The sequence below is a fragment of the Podarcis tiliguerta genome, assembly GCF_965153285.1.
Source record: "Podarcis tiliguerta genome assembly, chromosome: 5".
NCBI classification, from domain to species: Eukaryota; Metazoa; Chordata; class Lepidosauria; order Squamata; family Lacertidae; genus Podarcis; species Podarcis tiliguerta.
Genome location: NC_139538.1, coordinates 56004473 through 56032418, shown reverse-complemented (window position 1 = coordinate 56032418; position 27946 = coordinate 56004473). Strand labels below are relative to the sequence as shown.

The following is a 27946-nucleotide window of genomic DNA, read 5'->3' as shown; positions in this document are numbered from 1 at the left end:
AGCTACTCCATCAGTACCTTATTCAGGGTCTTCCTACCTGAAAGACACAACTCTGTTTCCACCCTCTTACTAAAAAGGATGAGTCCCCTGCAATAACTTGTAGCTGACATAGCAGAGCCCATGGGAGCTATCTGAGGTCCTGCATGTTCTGTGCTCAACACAGACTGGAGACTGCCTCTTTTCCCTACAAGCCTTGTACCCAGAACTCACCAATAATGCAACCAATAATCTAGGAAATTCAAAATACAGGAACCGTATTCATAATCATCATCATCATAAAATCATTCTAAACAGTCTTCCCAGTATGAAAATTTTAGATAGAAGTTCATTTTTTCTTTTCTTCTTTGGAGTGGAGGGAGGTATTTTTACTGAGGCATCTTCCCAAATATCTGAGCATAATTGAAATGCAATTTTTAAAAGAATTAAGAATTCTGTTGAAACTGGAAGACAAATATACTGTCATTTATAATTTTACAACGTACTACATCCAAGCAGAATACTAAGTTTTAAGCTGACATTGGTAGGGGTATTTGTGGCTTGCACATCTTTCAACATCAAGGAAGCCTATTTATCACAGTCCTAACCTGTGTTCCGGTCACCAGCTCCACTTGATTCATTTTTCAAATATGCTGACTTCACCTCTAAGTAAAGTCCACAGTGAAGAAGAGAAAAATCTTTTACGAAACTTTCAGACGCTTAGTTCCGTTTTGACCTTTTCCACAACCAGACACATACAAGTTACAGGGTGTGAGAATAATCTATAATTCAATGTATGTAATCCATATTAAAGCCCCTGCCCATATAACCACAACGTTCATCTCTCTGAACACTCAATTACCAAAATGTGCTCATTATTACTATTATTACATTGGTAATTTTAGGGTGTCAATACAAATCCAGAATCTTTGCTGGCATGATCATAAGCTTTATTAAAAAAATGTATTCACTATGGCAGGTCACAGCGAATACTAAACTTCAGCTATCTGCCTCCACATAGTTTATACGTGGTACTATAAACAAGAAATTATAGGGAGAAAGAATTGCACAAAAACAGAAAAAGAGAGAGGCTTTGTACTATTACATTGTCATAACTTATGTCAGAGAGTGGCAGTTTATTCTTACCTATAGCTAGCTATCCATATATGTTTTACACAAAAGGAAAACGTTGAAACTCAAAACCTAGTGTAGGATTTCATTAAACCGTAAAAAATAGTTTTATGGGTCCTCAAAATCACTAACAGCCTGAAAGCATGAATGACTCGATGTGCCTTAAATTCAATGAAATGTACTCAAGAACGCAGCTTGAGTCACCAACGGAAAAGAACAATATTTGTTGGACTGTGTAGTGTAATCATACTGCACAAGCAAAGTGTAGCATTAGGTACAGCACTGCACCCCCCAGGACACTGAAAAGAATCACCAGGCATTGGCTCTCATAGCAAATTCAAGTGGCTATGCATCTCAGAGTTTTGAAGCAAAAAGGGCTGGCCCAAATAAAGGTAGTGGTTTCTACACAGTGAAGGGAATATATGCTTGTAAATTAAAAAAGGGAATACCATGGCTGATGATACTGAAACCCACAGAGAAGATTAGCGGGCTTGTGCTCCCCCTGTTCTTTTTCTGGCAGAGGCCATTCCTTGGGGCAACAAGGACCAAAAACTAAGCTTAAATCCAGATTGAATTGAAAGTAGATAATCGTCCACAAGATCTTGGGAGTTGCAGAGCAACCACCTACTATGAGCACCTTGCTCAGAAAGGGAATTTTTACAAGCAGCCAATAGTTATTCACAATCTTCCAGGTCCAGAGAATTTTCAGAAGCAGTCTGACAAGTGCTGAAAACAGCTACAGCATCAACATCATATGTCTGGGAAGTGGACATTTTCCATCTTTTGTCCCATCCTGAACTTACATAAGTCACCACGGCCTCTTATGTGTTGCTTTTTTCACTGGCAGCCTCCTACTGTCAGGCAGAAAGGTATGAGTATATCTATTTTTAAAACAAGTAACTTCCGAAAGGGCTGTTGAGACCACACTTCTCGCAAATAGGGCGTAGCTAATCAATTCCTGCCTGCTCCATGTTGTAAGGTAAGAGGGACAAGGAGAAAGCATACGAAAGAAGGCCATATTTATCCAAGAACGTCATTCATCTAACAATACAAGACTAGGTTATGGACACATCTGCATACTGACCCGTTATCTTGCCCGGAGCAGCTTTTATCCCTGAAGTGCTTAGCAAACATGCCACTTCATTCCTCCACAGTCTCTTTGTACTGTGCAATTAAATGTATAATTTAATTATGGGATGCCACAAACCGAAATATGGTTTTCATGTCGGATTTGAAGGCAAACCATACATATAGCCAACATATAGTTTGGCTATAAGACAACTGATCAAATAAATAGGTAGGAAATGGGAAGAAGGATGTGAGCCTAAGGACAGCCAAGCTAGGCGTCACTTTACATGTGGACCAACCTGATAGTTCTATAACTTTTACTCTACAAATATATACACATTTGCACTTGCAATGAAGGTTGTGGATCCTTGGCTACAACCTCAACTGCTATCTGCAGTAAGAATTAGCTGGCCCTGACAAAGATTGGCAGATAGCAAATAATGAGACAATTTAATGATTCTTTAAAGATTCTGTGATTTTTTTTCCTTACCATGCTGAGTGAAAAGGTCACTGTGAACTATTTCAATCAAACAATATAGCTTCTGAATTGTGAGACGGCCCATTGGAACATTCAGTATAAAATCTGTGAATAGCTTGCTGGGACGGGGGGGAGAAACAAAAATAAAATTAACAGAACGAAGGAATTAACAATTTCAGTAAAATGTTTTTCAAATGTGAATTTAAGAATTTGGGAGTTTTGAAAAGCTTTTTTTAAAAAAACATTTTCCCGATATAAATATATTACACCAAACTCCTCGTTAATTTGCAAGACTCAGCTCAAACCACAAAACACATTTTGGTGCTCTTATATGGCTTCATGAGCCTGGAAACTGAACACTTCACAAATCTCAGAATTTCTGCAATCATTTATTCTGGTAAGACAGTTCCTAAGATTGCTGCAGTATCAGTCTATTTTACATGATTGAAAGGACAACTTCAGACTTAACTAAAAAGGTGTGATTAATCAAACCCTGCTTATTCACTTTGACTGCAATATCAAGACATACTTAGGTAGAAATTTGAAGATATGCCCAGCTTTAACCCTTCTAGCTTGCTTGGATTCTAAGGTTGTTACTATGGAATTTAAGGCAACAATACTAGCATCTCCTAAAAACAAACTGGAAGCAAGTATGTTAATATACAATAACAACCTCGAACTGTGGTCTAACATGACCCTAGACCCTCACTTGTGTAAACAAGAATTCCATGGCAAATAACTTTTCTGACCTGGAGACCTCATCATTTAAAAGTCACACAGTATTCCTATCCGGTTATGTAGCAAAACAAACTAAGAACAACAGGCTGGTTATAGCTCTTCATTTCCCTTCTAATCTGACTGGAGTCTTATGCCCAGAAGGACTGAAATTCCCTTCTCGCCCAGCACAACTGCCATACAAGAATTCCTGTTTTTGATCCCTTCTCCAACCCTGCCCCATAATCTCTTTGAAAGTCCAATGCAAATAAAGGTTTCTGCAGGTCAACTGATTGATTCACATGAGGATCTTGGCTCCTACCAGTATTTATGTCATAAAATGTATACACCGCTTGACTGTAAATAAATAAATGACTCGAAGTAACATCATATGCTTGTCTACTCAGAAGTAAGACTCAGAGTTCACTGGGCCTTACTCCCAAGTAAGTGTGTAAGCTGCAACACACCCTTGTATATGCATGCACACAGACACATTAAGGCCATAATCTTGCCTAGGAGTAAGGGCAAGTGAAGTTAGTGGGAATTACTTTTGAGTAAGCAAGCGTAGGACATCACCATAAAATAAATATTAATCTCACCCAGGGAATTATTTGTTTTTTTTAGTTTAAAAAGCAAGCTTTGATGCTTTTATCCACCCCACCCTGGTCCACTGTTTTGGAATCATTTACGCACTCCATCTGGGGCTCTCCTAGTTCTACTCATCTATGGTTATAATGCCAAATAAAATAAAATAAAATAAAATAAAATAAAATAAAATAAAATAAAATAAAATAAAAGTTATATTCATAGAAGTCATTTAGACTTGCATATTGAAACAATAAGAATTGTTAAACTTAATAGCAATATTAGAATCTGCTCTGAGATGTCCTTGATAAAGATAAAGCAATAATTAAAATAAACATCAGTACATTTGTACTGAAAAATATATGTATAATAGCACAAAACCAATGCACATTTACTCAGAAGTCCTGCTGAGCTTAACAGGGTTGTCCCAAGTAAGTGTGCATATGATTACAGTCTAAAATGTGGCACGTAACAAAAAAATTAAAGATTCTGATGGCTCAACATTTTAAAAAATCTTTGACACTCATTGTATAATCTATAACCTATGAAGGTCAACAACATTTATCTGAAAAAATATGTATACTAAAAATGAAATATGTTTGCTCCGTATGCCTTCAGGAACTGATTATAGTTAATCATTTTGGGTGCCAGATTTCTACTGCAGCAATAAAATACCAATCATATATAGTCTTTACACACATACAAAAACAAGTTGAAAAATTATATATCAAGGACTAAAAGCTAAAAGCATAGCAAACATTTTGACTCTTACCTAAGTTCTTTGGGGTCAAAAACAAGTTTCACATCATTCACAATAGTTGGCAAATATTTAAGTGCAGCTCCCTAAAATGGAAAAGAATAAATGTACAATTTAATGGTAAATGTGGTGACTGTTAGCTAAGCAATAAACGATTTGATTTGAAATGTAATGCTAAACTGAAATCATGTGCAACTCAATTTAATGTTGAATAAAATAAAAAATAAAAGCCAATATTACCACTAACATAAAAATCTTTACCTCTATAGCATTTTGATACTGCAAACTGCTTCATGATATCTCAATAACTTTTACAATAACCCTTTTATCTCTTACAAGCAGTGAGGCTCACAAAGATGGAATACAATTATTTGGTTAATTGAGATCATGAGTGAAACAAAATTTGAAGTGGGAACTTATTGGCTCTTACATTCTCAAAGTTAAATCATTTTTCTTAATATATGAATCCACCAGATTTCCAGCCAAGCATTTAAAACAAAAGGCTAAAAAGTAATATGGAACTTGTTCCCAAAATGAAGAGTAACACTGTAATCAGCACACAGAGCCAGCCAATAGTGGCAACTGATCCATCCTCAAGTCCACTCTGTTTCTTTTGACTACAATTCAAATCAAGCGATCTGCCAAACTTTTTCTATTATTATTATTATTATTATTATTATTATTATTTGCCAAGGATTCAGCCTGACACTTCTCTGAACCATGATCACTCTAGTACCCTTGTTTTCAGCAATGCTTTCACCCGTCAGTCAATTTGCCAAGATCACTTTCTCCATTACCTTCTCTGTTGATCTCTGGACTAATATAAAGCAAGTAAAGTTTATGTGTAAGATTCCCAAACTGTCTCTTCTCCTTTACTCTTTCCTCCTCTTTCCATTTCATTTAAGTCGATCTGCTAGTATCCTATCTTCAGTTGTGCACATTCTGTCATCCTGGTTCCTATACTTCGAAAATGTCTCCTCCCATATATTTACCAGGCTACTACTTCCTTCAGGATAGGCCTTCCTGAACCTATGCCTTGAATCTATTTCCACACCTCACCATCTATTATCCATAAATACTCTTGTCAATCCCCATCTTCTTCCTTCTATATCCTTTAGCATCAGTAGACTCAGTCTAAACCATCAGGAAAAATATTATACAACTTATTATACAACACCTAACGCACGTGTGACAGTAAATAAACATTATAAAAATAGATATTTATGGTGTTTTGTACAGTGCTCTCATACTGCAACTATGGAACAAAGCAACCTTTTCTGCACCACTACCAGACAACCCCATATTTATCTCCTATGCAACACGTCTGTGGAAAGAAGGGACTTGATCTAATGTATGTATTGTGGATGGCAAGTCAGGTTCCCTCAGAGTCTCATATGCAGTTGAGACTCACTATAACTTCACAGTACCCAATATTTGGCATTCATAATATTGACAGCTAAGGAAGGCTCTATTTTTGCTCTATTATTACTGCACAAGATGTGGCTCTCCTTTTATATTTACTTTTCAGCTTCCTTTGTGAACAAACTTTCCGAGATGCCTATTTCCTGCCTTCTTGCAGAGTTTTGTTTCTTGGAGGATGAGTTCTTGATCCTTTAGCAGTACAGTCTTGTACCTTTTTATATTCTGCAGTGTGTGTTGTATGCAAGAGTAACTTTCCCAGTAAGAGACGGTCATCTTGGTCACCTTGATCTATATTTTGCTTGCATGTTGAGGTCCAATGTGGGTTACGCTAACTTGTGTTTTCTTTTGTCTGAGATGGAGCCTAGTTCTAATTATATTTAATATACCCATATTATACCTATATCTCCATGGCAGGAAACAGTGCCCCACCAGAGCCTAGGCAGCCATGTCTAGAGTAACTTAATCATTCTCTAAGTTTTTGTTATCCATTAACCATCAAATTTATAATTGTCTTTGTGACTAAAAATATAGCTGTGGATGCTGATTAATATGAACTACTTTAGGGTAAAGTTCAGGGTACATTATTCAGTATAATTATTTTAATTAAATCCATTAGCATATCTTTATATAAGATAAGAGCTATCAATGATACAAAATAAGCTTTTCACTGAATAATGCATGAAGTAATTATTAATTTACATATTTCTCTAGATGATGCTTGTTAAACTGATTTTAGTTAGCAAAGAATGAAAAAAATTCACACAAACCATAAATATAGCTGATCTCCCTCCACTGATGGAGAAGCATTCTGGTTTTTTCAAAGCACAACTAAACACGCCTTGATCCGCCATGTTTGTGTTTCCTCTAAATAATTATTTTATGTTATAAAGAATGTATGTAGTCCAATTGCAAATATGTCTGTTAGATGTACAGTAAGTAATTGCTCAACCTACTCTATGACAACCTAAGCCAATGAATGTTTATTTTAAATTCAACGATAAGTAAAAAAGCTTACTACTGAACTGCATTTTAGGTTAACATTCAGAATGAAGATGTCCATTGCTCATAGTTGCTTCATCTTCTAAGAGTCACTTCAGGCATTATTTTAAGTCCCAAAATCTTAAGAACTATTTTCTGTGTTAAGTCTTCTGCGAAGTGCTGTGATTCCAATTTCCAAATTATTGTTACATGCCTTCCAAGGAGTAAGATGTTCAGCACATCTCTTGGTTTCCTTGAAGTAAAGGTCACTGGAAACTTATGGAGCTTCTGTGATATAAGGTTTATTTTTATATATTCCACGTTAGCGTAAGAAGGAAGATTTGCAGCATTAACACTGCAAGAGATCCTGCTGCTCCACTCAATATGATAGGAGAACCACCAAGGCCATAGCTTTGAGCAAGTCAGGTCTCAAGTTCTAAGACTGCTAGACCTCTAGATCATAGGTAGGCAAACTAATGCCCGGGGGCCGGATCTGGCCCAATTGCCTTCTAAATCTGCCCCGCGGACGGTCCAGGAATCAGCATGTTTTTACATAAGTAGAATGTGTGCTTTTATTTAAAATTCACCTCTGGGTTATTTGTGGGGCATAGGAATTCGTTCATTTCTTTTTTCAAAATATAGTCCGGCTCCCCACAAGGTCTGAGGGACAGTGGACCAGCCCCCTGCTGAAAAAGTTTGCTGACCCCTGCTCTAGATTATGCCACCTCCAACCAAGGCAAGGGAAGGGAAGACATGCCCCAGCCCTGCTACCATATTCAGCTGTCTGGCGTCTATGCCAACATTTTGCATCACTGAAGGCCCATGCTATCTACTTAACAAAAGCAAATGAAGATAGATAGATGATAGATAGATAGATAGATAGATAGATAGAGCCTCCTCTTCTGCAGATTCAAGAATTACAACTATTAAATCAAAGGGCTGGAAGGTAATCCCAGAAGGCATCCAGCACAACCTCAATGTTATAACAACATGACATTTAGGTCACTAAATTTATGAAGTTTAAACATTTAAGAACATCTGAAAGTGATCTAAATGAAAGTATAGCTTTTTTTTATTATAAATGATAAAAGAGGGTGCTTAAGAGACTGTGGCTGCATTTGGATGAATAATAAAGCAATTTATCATTACAACAGGGATAGGGAACCTTTGGCCCTCCATGTGTTATTGGACTTCCAAGTCCCATCCGGCACAGTCAGCAAAATGGCAAGCTGCAGTTAGTCAAAAACAGAAGTGAAAGCTTCCAGTCTCCTTGTGACTGAACCAGAGGAGGGAGGAGCACAAAGCTCATTTAGGCTTATTTCTGTAGTGAATAGCCACAGCTTATCATTACATCTGGATGAGGTATCTGCATTCCTTCAGGGTGGCTTGCTTGTCAATATTTTCACCAATATATTCGTTCCTGATGACTGACCAGGCCAAGGGGAGTTCAACTCTAATGCTACCTCATAATGCAAATAGGTTTTGTTTTTAGCATAAGTAACACCGGCTGAGAGTTTCACATCAAACTGTGGTTGTTTCCAGGTTAGAATGAATGTATGCTACATTGGTGGTATGAAAGTAAGGCTTTTTAAATGGGTAAAAAAATGCTGTGTCAAAGTTAAACTAGCTGCTTAGAGAACATCCCACGTATTTCCTTATTTATATATTCACTTTACTTATGTATATTGGGTATTATTAGGCTCTACAATAGATCATTTGGAAGGAGTGGGGGCTACACTATATCAAGGAATTATAAAAAGCCATTAGAAGCAAACATTTTCAATTAAGGAATGGAATAGGTTCCAGGACAACAGCAATTTCCCAAGAGGGAATCCAGACCTTGAAAATCTGTGCTTTAGCATCAGGGGGTGAAACATCAGCAAAATATTACCTGACTCCTCAGTAAACAATTTTAAAATCAGAAGAGTTTCTAATATTGTATTTGGGGGGGGGGGGGTCATGGTTCAGAGGAAAAGGAAAAAACCCCTCTGTATATCCCACAAGCCTTTGGGCATATTTAAAGTAGGTATTTGGGTTACAGCCACAGAATTCTGCATGGAAAGGTACATTATAAAACAAACTGATATGGATTTCATTTTAACTGATGGCCTAGGTTTAAGTCTTTTATTTTTTATATAATATATATATAACCTATTTCTTTATATATATTTGGTCATTAAAATAAAAGAATAGTACTGCTGGGCTGTGTTGTAGTTTCCTATTTAATCATTGTTTCAGTGCATCTGAAATAAAGGGAAATCTGGCAAAATAAGCTCTGACCAGAGTACAGGCAGTATTTCTCATCTTGTTAAAACTGTAATATAGTTAGAAAAGGAAAAGGAAAGAGAGTGACTCTAAACTGGTTTAATCAGAAAGCCAGCTAATATTATGAAAGGTCAATACTAATTCTTATGAAAGCTAAGCAGAAAATGCAACCTTTTACTTGGTTTGCACGCTGTAGCTGAAATGAAACCCCGCATGATTAGTGGCATCATTACTATCTTGGCTATTCCCAGATGCTGATATACATGAGCACAGGGATATTAATTTCAGATGACAATCATCAGATACCAATGCAACATCAGGAACAATTACCGACAATTAAGCAGTTTGTTAACTTCTTAAATTAACGTTTTTAATTAGAATTACTAACATATTTGAACAGCACAGAGCCAAAGTTTGTGCCCCTGTTCCCATGATAACAAAAATGACAGAGTTTAATCAACCTAAGGATGGCATGTATTGCCAGTATCACCAGGCAAATAAATGAAAGTTTGGTCCTCCATCATTCCTAGGTATCACGCTTAGACCCTATGAAATTCCTGTTCTGCTTTATAGGAAACTAACAGGGAGGGTCTGCCACTGCCTGGAAATTTTTAGAATCCAAAAAATATTATGATTTTTAAAAATGGATTGTGGAATTTGTGAGCTTGGACCTCTCATGCCAAAAGTCTGGTGAAATCACACCAATGTCATGTTTGGCCAACCATCTTGATTCAAAATCATGCCTGGCATCCAAACATCAATGAAGAGCCTAACCTCAACTTCAGGCAACCCCAAGCCAAGTTTGGCAACAATATCTTGCAAGGCAGAGGAAGCTATGTCAGAATTCAGGCAGAATTCAAAATGTGTCTGGCATCCACATGGTGATGAAGTCTGCCACACCCACCTCTGGAACCTTCATGCTGAGTTTGGTGATGAAAACTCAACAGGCAGCCAAAGCTATGCTATAAAACGGGAGAAGTCACTCCAAAGTAATTTTCTGATCTCCCATCTTGATTCAAAATGGTGATCAGTGTCGAAACATCAACCAACACCGCCCCCCCCCACCTTGGGAACTTTTGTACCAAATTTGGCAACAATATCTTTAGAGTTATTCAAACACACGGAGAATGAACAAATGGGCGAACACATAAACCATTTTTCAAAATATATAGTAAATTAAAAGGTTTCGTTTGCCCTTATTATATGCTACTCCGTAAAGAAATGAGGGGTTTCAAGACTCAAGGGGGCAAAACTTAGAAATGTAGTACCGTATGCATAAAAAGCAACAAATTAGAGAAATTTCAAGGAGGAACTGGGGTAAGGATACATGTTCTGAGAAATTTGTAGCTAAGCACTCCTATCTCCTCTGTAGACATGTCAAAAATACACTTTTTCTTTTTTAGCTGATGGCAACTTTATTTCAGTCTTGTCTTGGCAGAGATAAATTTTTATCTTTATCATCATCATCATCATCATCATTAAAATACTTCTACAGAAGTATAGCCAGCCAACCAACCAACCAATTTCCAGTCCTTGTTTTTCAACTCCAAGTAACTAACTGCTCTAACATGGACTCCTAACCCTGAGTTGGCTCTCAGGGATGCATTAACCTTCACTGCTTAAATATAAACTAATTTTTTTTCCTGTGGCTAGAGTGAATTGGATTATGAAGGTAGACTTCCATCAGGTGAATAAATGTCAGGTAGTCTCCCAGGCAGAGAGCTGCTCTGATAGATAACTGGGCTTCCATTCTGAAGCTGTGGTAAATGATGAACTAGTTGAGGTATTTTAGGTCCAGTAAGGAATCTCCCAGTTTTGCAATTGTGAAGAATTCTCTAGAGAAGTATTCTGCAAGAATGGCCAACAAATGATGTACAGTATCTCCTGATAAATCCTCATTTGTTTTTTTTTTTGCGGGGGAGGGGGTAATTTACCAAGACCATAGAAGGAAGGATGATTGGGCAGGGAAGCTACCTCTAGATGTAAACCCTCCCTGAGAGTGTCCAGTACTCAGCAGTCCGATTTTAAGAGTGGCACCTCTCTGAATACCAGATAAGGCAGCTTCTCACAAACAGTAGACTGTTAGGACAAGTTACTTGTTGTTTACTGTTGTAACAATTGTTTTCTCAAAATTTATCTTCTGTACCATGAAAATAAAGAAAACCAGTGTTAAAAAAAAAAGAATGAAATGGTGAGAGGCTATCTAGTCATTTAAATAGTTCTCAAATCCTATTTTCCCTTCTGTTAAGTGAAGACAACATGCTCACCATGAAACATTTTCTGTATCTTTCAAGGTATCCTATATATTGTGGCAGAAGCTCAACCACCATAAAGTTAATAATTCTTTAATGAAAATGACACAGTTCGCAAGCAGAGTTATTATAGGAAACAAATTTCTCATTTATTTAAATGACTAACTACTCTGTAACAGAATATGGAAAGGTATTTTCTAGGCTGATCTAAATTAATAGAACTACAATTTCACAAATCGCCAATTGCTCAAAGATCACCAGTGTGGGGATCTAGATAAGTGAGGAGAGACTGCAACATAGGAGAAGGGATGTGTGTGTGTGTGTGTGTGTGTGAGTGTGTGTGAGTGTGAGTGAGTGAGAGAGAGAGAGAGAGATGCTTAATTTTTATTGTGGAAATATTTAATTATTTGTGCAACTTGTTTAGAGCGTCTTTTGTGGCTAAGGAGTAGGGTATGATTTTAAAAAAAAAAATACAAGGAAATTAGGAACTATAATAAGCAAATGTGAATAAAGGTGCTAAACGGGTGTGTGTGTGGCCACAACTGATGCATCTACCTCTGTGCAAAACACAGCAAAACCAAACCTGTACCACTGCAATATCAGAAAGTAGCATCAGAGTTCTATTGCTGTACTCCATATTCCACTATTAATGTTCTACTGATGTATCTTTTTCTAGCTTCAAGAGAGAAACTTAAACAAGGCTTCAAAAGGACATTCCACAATACAAAATTCTACTTTAGCAGACAGATTCTCAACATAATTCTGCAGAACAAGGAATTGAAGCCTCTCATAATAAGCATACTTCTAAAGTTTTTTCTATGGCTTCGGTAAAGACATACTGGCTGCGTTTACACATTACTAAAACACAGTTGAGCATGGTGTGCATGAACTAGAATAAACCTAGGCAGGAGCAAGAAACTGATTGGGAGCCAATTACATTCCTGAAGAGTTTTCCTCCTGTCTCATCATCAGGATGAAGCCTAAGCCCAACCCAATAGCCCAGCTACACCCTCCTGAAATCAGCTGCCTAAACTACACATTATGCTAAATCTTTAGTATGATTTTTTTTCTTTTATTAATTAAAGCCATGGGAAGTCCTGCTTCTGATCAGGACGGTCCAGGGAGGGAGGTTAATCCTTTCTGATCTCCAACTGCAGTCCTGACAACCCCCGCTTACATGGCTGTGAGGTTTGAGGGATGAGGAGGTACCACGGACATGACATGAAAATACATTCAATACCTTAAGCCTCTGAAAAAGATCTTAATGCTAATTATTATTTGTATATTAAAATCAAAATAATGAATCTCAAACACACTTAGTACACAGTATTAAAAACCTTGTTATTCTACGTTTCCAAATCATACCTTTACTATAACAGTCTGCTCAGAGGCACTGCTCATCATTTCATTGATAGACTTAAACAGCTGAAGTAAAGATTCCCTAAAATCAGCTTCGCCTTTGTTTTCATAAAGTCTGAAAAACAATATTATTATTATTATTATCATCATCTTCATCATCATCATCATCATCTAAAAGGCCAACATGGGGCCTCCAAATGTTGTTGGAATACAACTCCAATATTGGGTTTAATGGAAGTTGCGGTCCAATAGCAACTAGAGGGCACCACATTTGCTACCGCTATTATTTAGAAACAGTACAAAGCACAATAAATGCAAACTTACCTTATCCTAACATAACACTAAGCATTTTCCCTATAGCTAAGAGATAATCTTAACTCTATGTCAGAGTCAATGTTACCTAAGCATCAGTATGATCAAAGAGGATAGGAGTTGAAGAATGATCTGTTACTGCATCATTAAAATTTGGAGACTTTGCCTACTTATTGAGACAAACTACATATTATCTTACCAGAACCATCAAATGAATTAATTATGTCAGCAGGAGAGAAAAAATCTGAACACAGCCTAATAATGGTCAACATGCATTTAATCAGAAACACGGCAATATTTTCAGTATATCCAAAATAATAATATGCCTCACCTTATCTAATATTAATAAGTCGTTAAGAGAAGAATTAAATAATTTAAAAGCTATAATAATAATAAAAACTACTATACATACTGGTTGAACAAAATTCTTGACCGTACAATAAATTTGAAGATGTATTCCAAAGATTTCATAGCTTTGAATAGTTGATCAGTGACAGCAGCATTATCCACATAGGTTCTTAAAACTTTTGTCAGTTTTCTATACGAGGAGATAAAAAGAAGTAGGTTCTGAAAAATGAAAATTATTTACTGGCATGCAACAGTCACAATCAAGTATACCACGGCGATGGTTCAAAGAACTCTTCTGCACCATGACAGCAAAGATTACACTGGATACATAATTTGTATGGTTCAGTCCACAGAGAAAAATGTGATCTGATGGTGATTGGGGGACCCATGAAAAAATTATGCAATTTCAGAAGAATCTCTCGCACTCCTGAGGCACCCAACTTTCTCCCCTCCTAGTTTCTCCATTTTCTTCTTCTCACTTTGTCAGGCCTCTCACCTTTCCCCCCTTCCCTTTGAAAGATGGCTTTCCATTCAACTGCTGTGGTGCTACTCCCAAGCCTTGAAAAGCACACAGAATTGAAAGAGGAAATAGATCTTCCAACTTCCTCCATCTCTATTGACTTTAAGGGGGAGGAAGGTAACTACATTCACCACCTAATGAAGAAGGGAGCAATGAAGGAGGGAAGGCTCAAGAGCCTTTGTGAAAACCAGGTGAAGTCCCAAAGGGCACAACTGCGCACTTGAGCACTGCACTGGTGACCCCCTTAGTGTGACCTGAGAATGCAGCCATAAAGATTGCTGGGCTTGACTTCTTTAGTGGGGCCTGCATTTGAAACAGCCCCTTTTCACTGCATTTACTTTTTATTGTGCATTTTGGGGGGGGGGGTTATATTGTATTTTTACGTTGTGAACCCACCCTAAGATCTATGGGGTGAAGGGCGGTATAAAAATTTAATAAATAAATATTCATTTTGCAGCCCTTTGCCCAATAAATAAAAGTGTTGCAGTATCCTAAGTCAATTAATTTACAATGGTATTACCGAAAACTAAGATTTAATATGTAACACTATTCTGTTAGCAGATTCCACTGTGTTAAGGATGTCATTAATACTGACAAAATCTTCCAAATGCAAACTAGCAATTATTCCTAATGGATTTATATGTTTAGTTATAGAATTTTAAAAAATAAATAGCTCTTTCCCAAGAATAGCTATGAGTAAAATCCAATACTACACAAGGCAAATAAAATATTTCCCTTACTTCCTGCATCCTCCTGAACCCCTCCCCCATCTGCTCCAAAGCACCACTCCCACAACCCACAGATTTTGGGGGTGCAGTCCTTTACACAAGTGGACATCTACTGTGCAAATGGGATGCCACAACTGGATATCCCTCAGTGACAAAAATTAAGCAGGTATTACAATAAGGAAGTCATATGTGTGTACTATTATTATTATTATTATTATTATTTTCTCATTCAATGAACAGACTTGTTTTATTCGTGCGTATTTGCCTCCCAACTAATCATTCAAGGTAGTAATATTAGATTAAAGCTACATAAACACACATAAGTCTCAACATTATTAGCACCATTCAGGACAAGCATTAACTGATGTAATTTAAGTGAAAAATGAACACTACAGAATGTTACACAAGTTGTGTGTGCATTAAACGAATAGCCCTTTCCTGTCACAAGAGCTTGTGACAGTTAACATTCTTAAAAATTAGTTACTGAACAGCTAAAAGTAATGATACAATAAATTAAAATAACTCCAGACTATAAACTGCTGACCCCAAATATAGAATAAAAAATGCTACAGCTCAGGTTTTGGTGGACATTCAGGGAAAGAAAAGCTTGTGAGAAAAGTGTCATGATACCAGTTTTTAATATTGCCACAATTATAATCTCATCTTACTCCAATCAACTCCCATTTATAAAGATGAACTGCATTTTAACGCCTCTGAAAGGGAGGAAATGGGTAACTCCAACCATTACCAAGATTGACCTGCCATACATAATTCAATCTTTAGAGTCCGAAAGTAACCATAGGAGTAAGTTGGCACATCCCCTCCAGTAGCCCTGGGATGCCACTTGGGCTGGGATACACCATACATTTTAAGCCCATCCCCCAAAAATGAATCCTGGAAACTGTAGTTTACCACCACAGAGCTATAATTCCTAGCACCCTTAACAAACTACAGGTCCAATGATTCTTTAGAAGGGAGGGTAACATGCTTTAAATGCATGGCAAGCACCCAGCCTTGAACTTCAAGAGTTGATAAGCCGAAACACTCCACCAAGCTAACATAACCAGACATCACAATTGTAGCTTTTAAACATTCTGAAGCTTACAACACATACTACTTGGTCAAAACAGAAGAAGAAAAAGAATTAAAAGCTTACGTGTAGGCCAAAGTAGCGCTGAAATGTTTCTTAATGTAGGTTTCTAAAACAGGGTTAAAATGTTGGAACTTCCGGTCAGCAATTAGTCCAATGATAAATACCTGTTCAGTTTGAAAAGACACTCCATTATCATGAAAATATACTATTCTTAATGTTTACATTTTTAATGGAAACAGATAGTTAGAAGGGACCTCCAAAGTGCCAGGTATACTTGTGAGGGGGATTTAATCTCCATACATTTGATTTCAGAGAAGGAGGGCAGAGTGCAATTTTGAGGAGGCACTTAAAATTGTCACGAGCCAAACAGAGGGCTTCAGAAGGTGAACTCAAATGCTGAAGAGATAGCTTTTAAAAGAGGCCTCGCCCTCTTCACCGCTGATGAACCAAAACTGGATATTTTGAATTTTCTACGGAATTTAAAACACATTGTTTAGGTTTGCTTGCTTTATCATCGTTAGATGTTCACTTTTAATTCTTTACCTCTTTAAATGAAGACATTCTGGCTCAGAAAGTCTAACTTTGGACACAGTGACATAAACTTTTCCACTATCAGGGATCTGGAAATTGTACATATTATTCCCCAGGTGCCCAGCGGGCAGTTTTTTATATTCAGAATACTATACAAAGGCGATTTAAGTTCCCTATATTGGCGTGACACACTAGCATGTGACACCCAATATTACCTGGGGAATAAAAGAAAATAATAGAAATGCCTTTTTAAAAGAACATTTTCTGTGAGACATTCAAATAGATCTCTCTTGTACTAAAACCAAAACCATTTCTCTGTGTGGAGAAATGCTGTGTGTGTGTGTGTAATTATGGCTCTGTTTAATAAGAATATATATTCTGGGACCCCTCTGACTGCGAGGAGGTCTTGTATCATGAAAGCAGAGGTTGTTGGGTGAGGAGTTCTGACAGAAGGGAGAGAGGCAAATTTCACTTCCTGGAGGTCTGAGTCACATGGATGGTTACTGGTCTGTTGGGGGTTAAGAGTCAGGGAAAACAGGACTCAGTTGGAGAGAGCTGAGGTGTGGAAGTAAAGTGGCTTGAGGTAAAATTGCCTTGAGGGAAAAGCCATGGACACTGCCAACAATCATCTTTGAATCCTCTGTATCTGTATCCATTTCCCCATATGCATATAAAATCCACCTAAAAAAACTAGTTTAAGACACAGGTACTTGTGGTGGTGGCAAGTGCGGCTGAGGTTGCAGGGATTCCTGTCAGGATGAAAGACTTCCAGAACCAACCACAGCTTCTTGAAATTAATGGATATATACTTTTGTTAGGAACAAAATGGAAAAATGTTTTCTTGTCGGGGTGGTATTTCAGGAGAGCAGCTTCCTGTACTCAGGTTCAAAATATGCTTTAGGAGAATGTAACATTCCCTGCCAGGTCACTAGTGTGAGACACCGCTGCATGTTATTAATATTTAAATGAAACTATTTAATTTGGTGTGCATGCCAAAGGGTGTGACTTTCCTGTGTTGATAACAGTGAGAATTCTGACATATAAAAAGGAAAATAATAACAACAAATATTCTTACTGCCTTTTTGTTGTTCTTGGGTTGTTGTTTTTGCAATATAACCTTAATGTATCCAAGAGCTATCTTTTGAACCTTTGCTAATATTGCACTCCTGCTCTGAAGTGAAATCTGAAAAGACCACCCCACCCCCCGTTCTACCTGCAAGATTCCTTTATCTGAGAAAAAAATCAGCTACCTCTATCTACAATGTTCCTACTTTGATTTCACCTCTAGATTGAGGGGCTGCTCACACACGGCCATTTTGTACACGGCCAATTTATCTTTGTCATCACATTGGACCGTACATCCTCAAAATTCGTTCCCTTGTATCACCTTCTGCTCCATACTATCACAGAATCCTACAACACCTTCAGATTTAACAGCTATACTAGCACAAGATATTATGAGCTCAAGCATCAGCGTGCCTCTTATGTAACATCCGAACATATCATAGTAGTTCTCAAATCCAGAGGTACAAACTGAGGGCCAAAGATTATGAAAACCCACCAGCAAATGATGTGTGAAATGTTAGATAAGGTTAAACTCCTTCTTTATCCCAGCACCACAGCGCTGATAAACCCCATCCCACAGGAATTGATATTTTGCCCTTTTAAGAGGAACTTATTTTTTTATTTAAGCTAAAATTCTGTTTTTACAATACAGAATGTCAGAAAACAAATGGGAAAAGAAACAAGTTGGTCCCTGTGAAGTACATGGGGCTTCATAGACTGAAATGGTCGTTTTTGTTTCACAAAAATGGGAAAAACACAATACACAGCTACACTGAAACAAAAATTGTGCTCTTTTATGGTATGTATTTTACTCAGCCATCCAAACTCAGTTCACTTCCAGTTCTAGATATGAAATTACAATTATTTAATTAGTCCATCAAAATTCATTTAAACATAGATTTCCAATCACTTTGTGGAAATAGCAGTATAAATACCCAAAAGTTATTTTTACCAGCCAAAAACATCATTGGTCACCCAAAGGCTAAGGAGCTGCCAAAATGAAAAGGCCCTACATGGAAACCATGTGAAGCTCTATATTAGCTACTCTGCTATTTCCAGGGGATAATAACATGAATAAATTAAATGAAAATCTATAAATTACCAAGGCATCAAACACCAGAGTGTCAAATGTTTCACTCTCAGAATTTTCCATCATTATGTTGAAGAGCGCATCTAGTGTGTCTTGGAGAAACTGCAAAGAAATATTAAAATTGCTATTTTAACAAAATACAGGTATACAAAATACTATGTAATAGTATAACATACTATATAATCATATATAATTATATACTATATAATAGTATAAAACTGGGGTAACCAACCTGGTGTCTTCCAGAAGTAGTGAGATTACACATCCGACATCCCTGACCATGCTAAGTGGGGCTTGAGTATTGTTTACAGGGGTTTGTTGGGGGATGTTTCTTGCTGTTATTAATTTCTTGTGTGGGCTTTGCCAGTATAAAAGATACTGTACATATGCATATGCATACCCATGCCTATCTAATCTGGCCAAACACTGCTCTCTCATGTTATTTTACTATGGTAAGTTATCAACAGCTTGACCAAACCTTGGCAAAAACCCTATGCATCACTACATGCAATTAGGTTTTATCTGAGTTGGTGTGCGCATAAATCAATACACAATTTCTGTTACCTATCAGCATGAGCCAGACTTAAAACTTCCAAGAACATTCTCTGAAATGCATTTTTCCTCTTCAATATCAAGTGGAGGTAAATAATCAATTTTATCAACAAATAATGAGCAGATTGTTTCACTTAGTAAAAACCATAAAGCACTTTTACAGAATCACCCTATTATCATATATGTAATAAAAATGTATACATTTAAAAGTAATACTGCACGGCGGTAGCTATATTAGATATAGAAACAAGAGTTAAATATGCTTTCAAGTCAATATATCAGCCAAACAGCTGCTGGAAAATGGATTTGTTACCTTAACCACTTCACCTCCATCAACCTTCATCAGTTGTCTCAGATTCTGTTGCAGAAGGTTTGTGTTCGATCGCCACTTCAGCAGCCCCAGCAAGTCCACTAAGAGTAAACAACACAGAAACAACCAGAAAAAGGCAAATCTGTTAGCTCTAATGCCAATAGAATACAATGCAGAGATGGAAACAACTGCAAGAAAACAATATTTTAGTGTGGCAGCACATAAACTTTGGAACTCCCTGCCTCTTGACACCAGGCAGACACCCTTACTGTATTCTTTTCAGCATCTGCTTAAAACATATTTGTTTCGGCAAGCCTAACCAGACATACAGAAGTAAAATGCATCTTGTTTCCTTTTAGCTAGCGTAGTTCTTAATCTCTTTTATTTTTAATACCAGTTTTATAGATAATTTAAATGTTTTATTTTATATTGTAAACCACTTAGGTGTTGTTGTTGTGTTTACAACCAAGTGGTATATAAATTTAGTTAAATAAATAAACAACTCAGGCTGCAATCCTATACATTTTTTTATCTGGGAGTAAGTCTTATTGAACTCAAAAGGACTTCTAAGGTAACACTGCTAATCTTTTTAAAATCAGCAAATGTGCACAGCGTGATTTGGACAGACATAAAGATATACATTATGTGATAAATAAGAAAGCTAACTACATGGACAGAATATAGCATGCCAGATTGAAGGGAGCATTAAATCTTGTTATTTCCTTCATGTATTCCAAAATGGTATATAGTCCAACAACACACTGGTAAAATCTGAAGGGCAAGTAAGTAGACAGTGTGAGAAATTTTCCTTATAAATCAGCAATAGGGTGCCTTTGGCCTTCCAATGTTGAACAGCTCCCGGGTGAGGGATTATAGGAATTTCAGCCAACTTCTGGAGGGCTATAGGTTTCTACTCCCCAAAATAGGCACCTCAAGAGATGGTGGTAAGCATATGGACTTTTACCATGATTTACCCAACAAACATGATCCTGTCATTCAAACATCACTAATGCAGTATTAGGATTATGTCAGGGAAGGACAGTGTCTTTAATGTTATGAATCCAGCTACACAGTCCTAAACATACCGGTAATGTCTGAAAGGACTGCAGGTCAACTGGTAGAACAATGGATTTTGATCCATATTTAAAATACAATGCTGTCCCATGAACCTCTATTTAAAGGTCAGTACACTCCTTTAAGGCATGAAAAGATAGGATTAGTCTTTGATTTTTGCTGTTCTGCCAGGATGAAGAAAGCATAGGGGCTACAAATGAAATATTAGGGAGGCTTTCCACTAATCAGCATGGGATGCCCTGAAACATTTGACTTTTAAAATTAATTTGGAAGAGAAACATTAGGTTGAAAAAGAAATTTTTTAGACCACTGCCATATAAAAATAAATTCAACATGCTTAGCTTCCCAAGATCCTACCACAATTAGCTGAATATATACAAAAATGTGTCTGCAAAAATGTGCTTAGAACTCAGTACTTATGCAGTAGCCAAACCAGTGCAAACATACATCCAGATCAGCTGACATATGGAATGCATAACAGCTCAATTTCAAAGATGCTAAAAGTAACCATAAAACCTTATTTAATGTACTGAGTAAAACTTGACAGAAAGAGTACAGGAGAACTTCAAAAATGAAGAAATTACTCTCTAAAGTCAATTATGGTTTTGTCTACCAATAAAGGCAGCTTCAACACAGACTTATTGTCGGCTTTAACACATGAATTACAAATGTAAGCGTTTGTTTAAATATTGAAAATGCTTTAAGAATTACCATTGCCTCAACAATGCATGAAAATCATTGTGGAGCTGAACACTGCAAAATAACACTGCAAAATAACAAAAGCTTTTCCTTAAATGTCACATATGTCAATCAGATCCAAAAAACATGAGGCAGTTGCCAAAAATGGCAGTCAGATGTCAGATTTCCATCTCACCAAGAATAACAATTTATCCAGTGTCCAGATATCATTACCTGTGCATTTCTTCAACCCAGCTGAACAGTAAAACCACCTATGTTCATTCCTTAATTTTCTAATACAATTTTTAACAGAACTGTTTATCTAGAAGCTGGTCATCAAAGGTTCTTATTTGCTTTCCTGAACAGCAGTTCCCTATCTACTCCAACCCCTGCATTACAAGATGTTGGGAGCACTTCTTTATTTCTTTTTCCTAAATTCATAATCATATCCTGAAGCAAGAGTATTGCTTCTAACAAAGGTCCCAGTGAACATCTAAAAGGAAAAAAGGGGGGAAGGAGATAACAAAATAATAAATGTGATTAAAAAAACATTTATGGGTATAATTATTCTAGAACAGGCACATCATCTACATGCAGAGCACTTAACATGGGACTCAGCAAAGCTGTTTCTCAGAGAACTGCAGAATGATGGGTTCATCAACATGCCCCCACATAATCCTCATTCAGTTCTGCTCCTTGTCTGGGTGCCTATTATAACCACAGGGTGTTTGTACAAAGTGGGAGTGGGAAAGAGAGGTATCTATTAAGCGCCACTAAACCAAGTCCTTTCCTTGAGGATGCAGGTGAAATCGTACAAAGAATGAACAGACTAAACAGAGTACCATTTTATTTTGGTGTTTCAGTTCAAACTGTTTGTGAGACTTCAATTTGCATTTTGTGAACCAAGTTGTGGGAATCTGTGACTAAAAAGCATGCTTAAATAACACATCCATGTTGAATTCCAACAAGGCAGATGCATTGTCGATGGATGATTCTCATGCCAGGAAATTTCAGAAAACTACCTGTAGGGCATTCGCCCTGAAGGACCAGTTACTCCTGAATTCAGCTTTGTCACTCAAGGCTCAAGTGGCTTCCAAGGCTAGGAATACCTACTTTTAGCTATGCATGGTTCACCAACTATGTTCTTTCCTAGGCCAGCATAGCCTGGGCACAGTGGCCAATATCCTCGTTAGAGTGCCATAAATGTGTTCTACATCGGGCTCTTCTTGCCACAGGAGTTTTGAACAGCACAGTGAAAAAATGTCATAGAACACCAACTTCCCAGGAGCTGTTCTGGGTGTCTACTTGCTACTGTGCCCAATTTAAAGTGTGATCTGCAGGGGCAGCTTCTCTTATGATCTGTCAACCAGTAAGGCCTGTTGTAAATGTGACTCAGATTAGGGACTCCTCCGTAGCGGCTTTCCGTTTGTAGAACTCCCTCTCACCTATTTCCTCTCAGTGTTTATATTTCTTTTTTTACATCAGTGTATCTTTTCATACATTTGGAGTGGATTATAAGCATGTCTTATGCTTGCTGCTGAACTGTGTTTCATTTTTTCCCCAAATCTATTTTTACATTGGTTTAACTTGTGTCATTTTTATATTGTTTAACTCTTGTCATCTGGCTGAAAGGCAGTCTAAAGGTAAAGTAAGTTAATAAGATTAATTGCTATGAATAAAATAAATTTGTAAGAAGCATACCCTCCTAAAATACATCAGATTTTTTATTCTAGGATGTGATAATCTTCCTCACCATTTTGAGTTAGCTTCGTTGAACAAACTAGAGTAGAAATCTGAAAGGAATCTTTACTGATGGTGCAGCTTCCAAGATTTTGCATGCCCTTGCCAGCCGTTGAGTGACCTTTTTCCTCCAATTCTATTTTAGTAGAGGGCAAGCTTAAATAAGTCGAAAAATCTTCTAGCTTCTTTGCTTCTGCCTGCAACATTATTCCCAAATAAAATGCAAATATTAAATATAGCTGCTGAAAACATTTTTTATTCTGCATTTAATCACAGCTTATTTAATCACAACTTGAAGACACTTTCCCCCTCAAAGCTTTCAAAGAGTAGATCAAAAACATGTCACACAGCAAAATTAATGGCTTTTCAACACCTGTTAAACCCACCAATATTCCAAGTTACCTACCTAGAGGGAAGAATGAACAAAAAAGGAAAATGTTTCACATTATCCATTCGAAAAGCTCCAAACTAAGATCTAAGCTAAGAAAGCGTAGTGGGCTCAGTAAGTTGTTTTAATTTTTTCTTAAGCAGCTGTATAAAAGTGAAGTTTCACTCTTCTTCCTTATAACCCACATTATTTTTCCGTTACTAAGGGAATAACATCTGAATATAGGCAAAAGCTATACTTCTACATCACACTGTACAAAATAACAATTCCTTAAATATTTGTATTCTCAAAGTACTGCAGCATATGGTTAGAATAATACCTTGTACACTATAAGATCATGCTCTCCATCCCGTAGTGTTGTTCCATCATATCTCATCAATTTAACAAACGCCAGGGCAAATATTTTCTCAGATTTATCTTTGGCTGTTTAAGCACAGAAACATATTGTAAATCAATGATAATGACTACAGATGAAGACATTCAAGAATGCAGACACAGGTTGTTCTAATACCACACATGAAGTCTAGTAAATAGCCTTATGTTAAATAAGGCTGTCTGTGTTCAGAATAAACTGGAAATTTAGAAATACAGGGTATATCCACTTGCCTGTTTGCACTCACAGAATGCAATGTATAAAAGTCTTCTGTTAAAATTGGCTCCAAGATTAAACTCAACCCCCCCAGCACTATGCGCCAGATTGCAATGAGATGTATACGTAACAGTGACCCGGATGTGCCACTCCACATAAGGCAGCTCATGAGAAGTTATCCACATTTCACAGCAAGGCATCCACATTCAAATGCCTAGAAAACCAGCTACACAAGCTATTTACCAAATCCCTGATTAATGGAACAAAAGGAGTCAGGTAGAATAGTGAGCTCATGCTCCCTTATGCCTCCTTCTCAATCTCCAAAATACAGGCAGGGCCCTTGGGCCCTTTGCACACCCTTAAACTGGCTCTCTCTCGTTATGTGGTATTCTGGCCCTGGGCCCGTCATAAGACTATACAGTATCACAGGGGTAGCCAACATGTATCGGTCAGATGCTGTCATCTGTAAATCCCATCAGCATGCCTAATGATTGGAGAAAATGGAAGTTGTATTCCTAAACCTCTGTAGGACACCATGTTGGCTACCCATACACTACGTGGCACAAGACATATAAGCTAGAGCAGTTTTTCCAAACCTGGTCTCTTTGAATATTTTGAACTACAACTCCAGACAATGTAGCCAATAGTCTGGAATGATGGGAATTGTGATCCAAAACATGTGAAAAGCATCACTTTAGGAAGTCTGGGCTACAGTGTGCTATTAATCTTCAGGCGGCTTCATATGCTCATGAGAAAGATTATTCAAGAATGTACACATAAAGAAAAAGTGCTGCGAAAAATAATTATTATAACCAGGTTAGAAATACTGACTTTCTAAGATACAGTGGTACCTCGGGTTAAGTACTTAATTCGTTCCGGAGGTCTGTACTTAACCTGAAACTGTTCTTAACCTGAAGCACCACTTTAGCTAATGGGGCCTCCCGCTGCTGCCGCGCCGCCGGAACACCATTTCTGTTCTCATCCTGAAGCAAAGTTCTTAACCTGAAGCACTATTTCTGGGTTAGTGGAGTCTGTAACCTGAAGCGTATGTAACCCGAGGTACCACTGTACTGGGTCTTTACTCCTTAAAGGGAGTTTCCGTGATAGTGTTTAACTAACTGCAAACAGTATTATTTATTCCGGACTATCTCAACTCCTTATGCAGAATGAAATTCAAGTGCTACACTCAATTTAACCAACCTGGACCCTGCAATCATAATGAGAGGCCCTTCTTTGTGTGCCTCCTCCACGAGAGGTCCTGAGGGTGGCTTCCCATTTGTGGAATGCTTTTCCTGAGGAACCTCGCCTGGTGCCTTCATTGTATATCTTTAAGCACCAGGCAAAAATATTTCTCTTCAATCAGGCCTCGGACTGATTAATATTCTATGGCCTTTTAAATGTGTTTCTGGGAGGGAGGGTTATTGGTTTGTTTCTATTTTTGTTTATTATGTATTTTGTATTCTCACTTTTTATTTTTATGTTGTGACCACCTTGTGATCTTCAGATGAAGGGCAGTATACAAATTTAATTATTATTATTATTAATAATAATAATAATAATAATGCCTATTCTTAAAGCCTATCTTCCTCAATTTCTTAAGAAAGAAAGCACTTTGGGGGAGGGCTGTGATTTCAGGATCTTTCTCCACAACCCCTTAAAACACTCTATCTTTATAATAATGTAAGGAAAGCCCGAAATATAATCTACACAGCAGTAGAAAGTTCATGTTTCCTTTTGGGTCAACAGCTGAACCCAATGAGCCTATAATCAGCTACTTCCATTTTCTCTCATTAATAATAAAAGAACCCGCTGGTGTGAGTTCAAGGAAGCAAAGTGACAGGGCAAGCAGATGAGAAATAGAGACAGAAGGGCAACACTCATCAACCCTATGGCAGTCCAAAAAATATATGAAAAAGCGCTGTGGCAGTCCTGAGTCTTAACCCATAATGAATGCAATAATCCAAAGCTCAATAGGTCTGGCCACCCATGAACTGCTGCAAAGTAATGTGACTGCTTCCTACTGAATCAATTTGTAGTTCACTCTCATAAATATGACAGTAATTTGCCGCATATTGTTTTTCATTAGTGAAACTGTTAAATATTCTATTAAAGGAAGCACTACTTTCATTCTTATGACTAATTTTTATATCAAAATAGCAGCTTTTAATTACACAAGCATTATCCATTATGGAGTAGGTGTCAAATATTACAAGTTCTTAAATACATTCAAGTGAAGGTTACACGATTAAAGCTTTGATTCTTATGCTGATGGCGTAATGAAAATTCAAACTGCAACTCTTCAGAAAATACAAGCACATTAGTTAAGAGAGCCAGTCTAACTCAAGCACACAAGCCATGCTCTTTTTTCCCCCTTATAAATTGTGAGAAATTAAAAGTCCACACAAGCCAGATACAGGGAATGTAAAAAATATCAAACTTTAATAAGAACATCATCATAAGCCTATGGAGCCGGCACTTGGCTAACAAGTAAGTTACTAGCAAGCATTCCTCACAACTGAACTTCACGACCAATGAGGATCACACAAATGCAAGCAAGCTAGTTTATTTTCCCCATAAAAATATCCTTACTTACCTGCCAGCACCCACTGTTGACAATTGACTCACTTGTGAAAATGCAAAGGGGAGGAAAGTATAGCAAAAGTCAGCTAAAGTGAGGTCAGACGGAAAAGGCCCAAATTCAGAAAGAAAAAGGACTCCAAATCAATAATAAAAATTAAACAGAGACTTCCTTAAAGTAAACACAGACACTACAAGTAAAATGAGAGGGGAGAAGTACTCACAGTCCTGGGATGACCTGTGCCGAAAGGTAAACCTTAAGTGACTGCGGTTTACATCTTCAATGGGAATTGCAACCTTCACAAAAGAAAATGTACACAACCATTTATTTGTAAAAATATTTATACGCTACCAACTCTCATAAAATATCAAGGTGGCGGGCAACAAAGCTTATAAAAACAAAAAACAAGACAAGATTGTAATTAAAGTGCCTGCCTAATCAAGAAAGAAACATGCGGTTGAAAAGACAGAGAAGTTTTTATAACTTGGAAGAGATGGATTCTAAGTTATAAAAAAATTTCTGCATCCTTGCCTGCAGGCATTCTCCACTTGCCGCAAATCTGATGCAATGAAGAAGGCATGTAAATAGCTATGCAGCTATTTCAAAAGAGTTTTTTTCAAGTATGTTTTTTAAATACTTATTGCAGTTTTAGAAACTGTATTAGTAAACAGAAAAACAGCATCAATCTTATTCAATGCATTATTATTTACAGAGCAAAAAATGTGATTTTTCATAACTTTAAAGAAGCAACCTGTCCTGTATACCACAAGGTAAAGGTAAAGGTACCCCTGACTGTTAGGTCCAGTTGTGGACGACTCTGGGGTTGCGGCACTTATCTCGCTCTTTAGGCCAAGGGAGCTGGTGTTTGTCCGCAGACAGTTTCCGGGGCATGCGGCTAGCATGACTAAGCCACTTCTGGCAAACCAGAGCAGCGCATGGAAACGCCGTTTACCTTCCCGCCAGAGTGGTACCTATTTATCTACTTGCACTTGACATGCTTTCAAACTGCTAGGTTGGCAGGAGCAGGGACCGGGCAACAGGAGCTCACCTCCTGGGGATTCGAACCACCGCCCTTCTGATCTGCAAGCCCTAGGCTCTGTGGTTTAGACCACAGCGCCACCCACATCCCTTATACCACCAGTACTTTTATGGAATATAGGGGAAAACTGACCAAGACCATCTATTAACTTTTTACTGAGGTATAACTTTGACTTTGGACTCAGCCCACTTGGGATCTCCCCATACAGCATATAGGCACAAGGTAAAATCGTGTTTGCTCCTTTCAGCTTCTATTTTAGTGATTCTATCACTTTAGTTGATTTTTCGGAATGCTTTTAATGGATCTTGTTTTAGAGTTTCCTGTTG

At 37.5% G+C, this 27946-nt stretch overlaps 1 protein-coding gene across 4 annotated transcripts in view; it reads right to left on the bottom strand.

The window, feature by feature from the left end:
* DOCK1 (dedicator of cytokinesis 1) overlaps positions 1 to 27946 on the bottom strand; it is a 359825-nt gene that overhangs the window by 244894 nt on the left and 86985 nt on the right. For all 4 annotated transcript variants that reach the window (XM_083439577.1, XM_083439579.1, XM_083439580.1 and 1 more), the window contains exons 16-25: positions 26805 to 26877; positions 23734 to 23837; positions 23040 to 23223; positions 19538 to 19635; positions 18685 to 18774; positions 16050 to 16150; positions 13710 to 13835; positions 12992 to 13100; positions 4725 to 4795; positions 2666 to 2772 (exon numbers count right to left, since the gene is read on the bottom strand). In XM_083439577.1, coding sequence (XP_083295703.1) covers positions 2666 to 2772; positions 4725 to 4795; positions 12992 to 13100; positions 13710 to 13835; positions 16050 to 16150; positions 18685 to 18774; positions 19538 to 19635; positions 23040 to 23223; positions 23734 to 23837; positions 26805 to 26877 — 1063 coding nt within the window. The remainder of the gene's footprint in view (positions 1 to 2665; positions 2773 to 4724; positions 4796 to 12991; positions 13101 to 13709; positions 13836 to 16049; positions 16151 to 18684; positions 18775 to 19537; positions 19636 to 23039; positions 23224 to 23733; positions 23838 to 26804; positions 26878 to 27946) is intronic.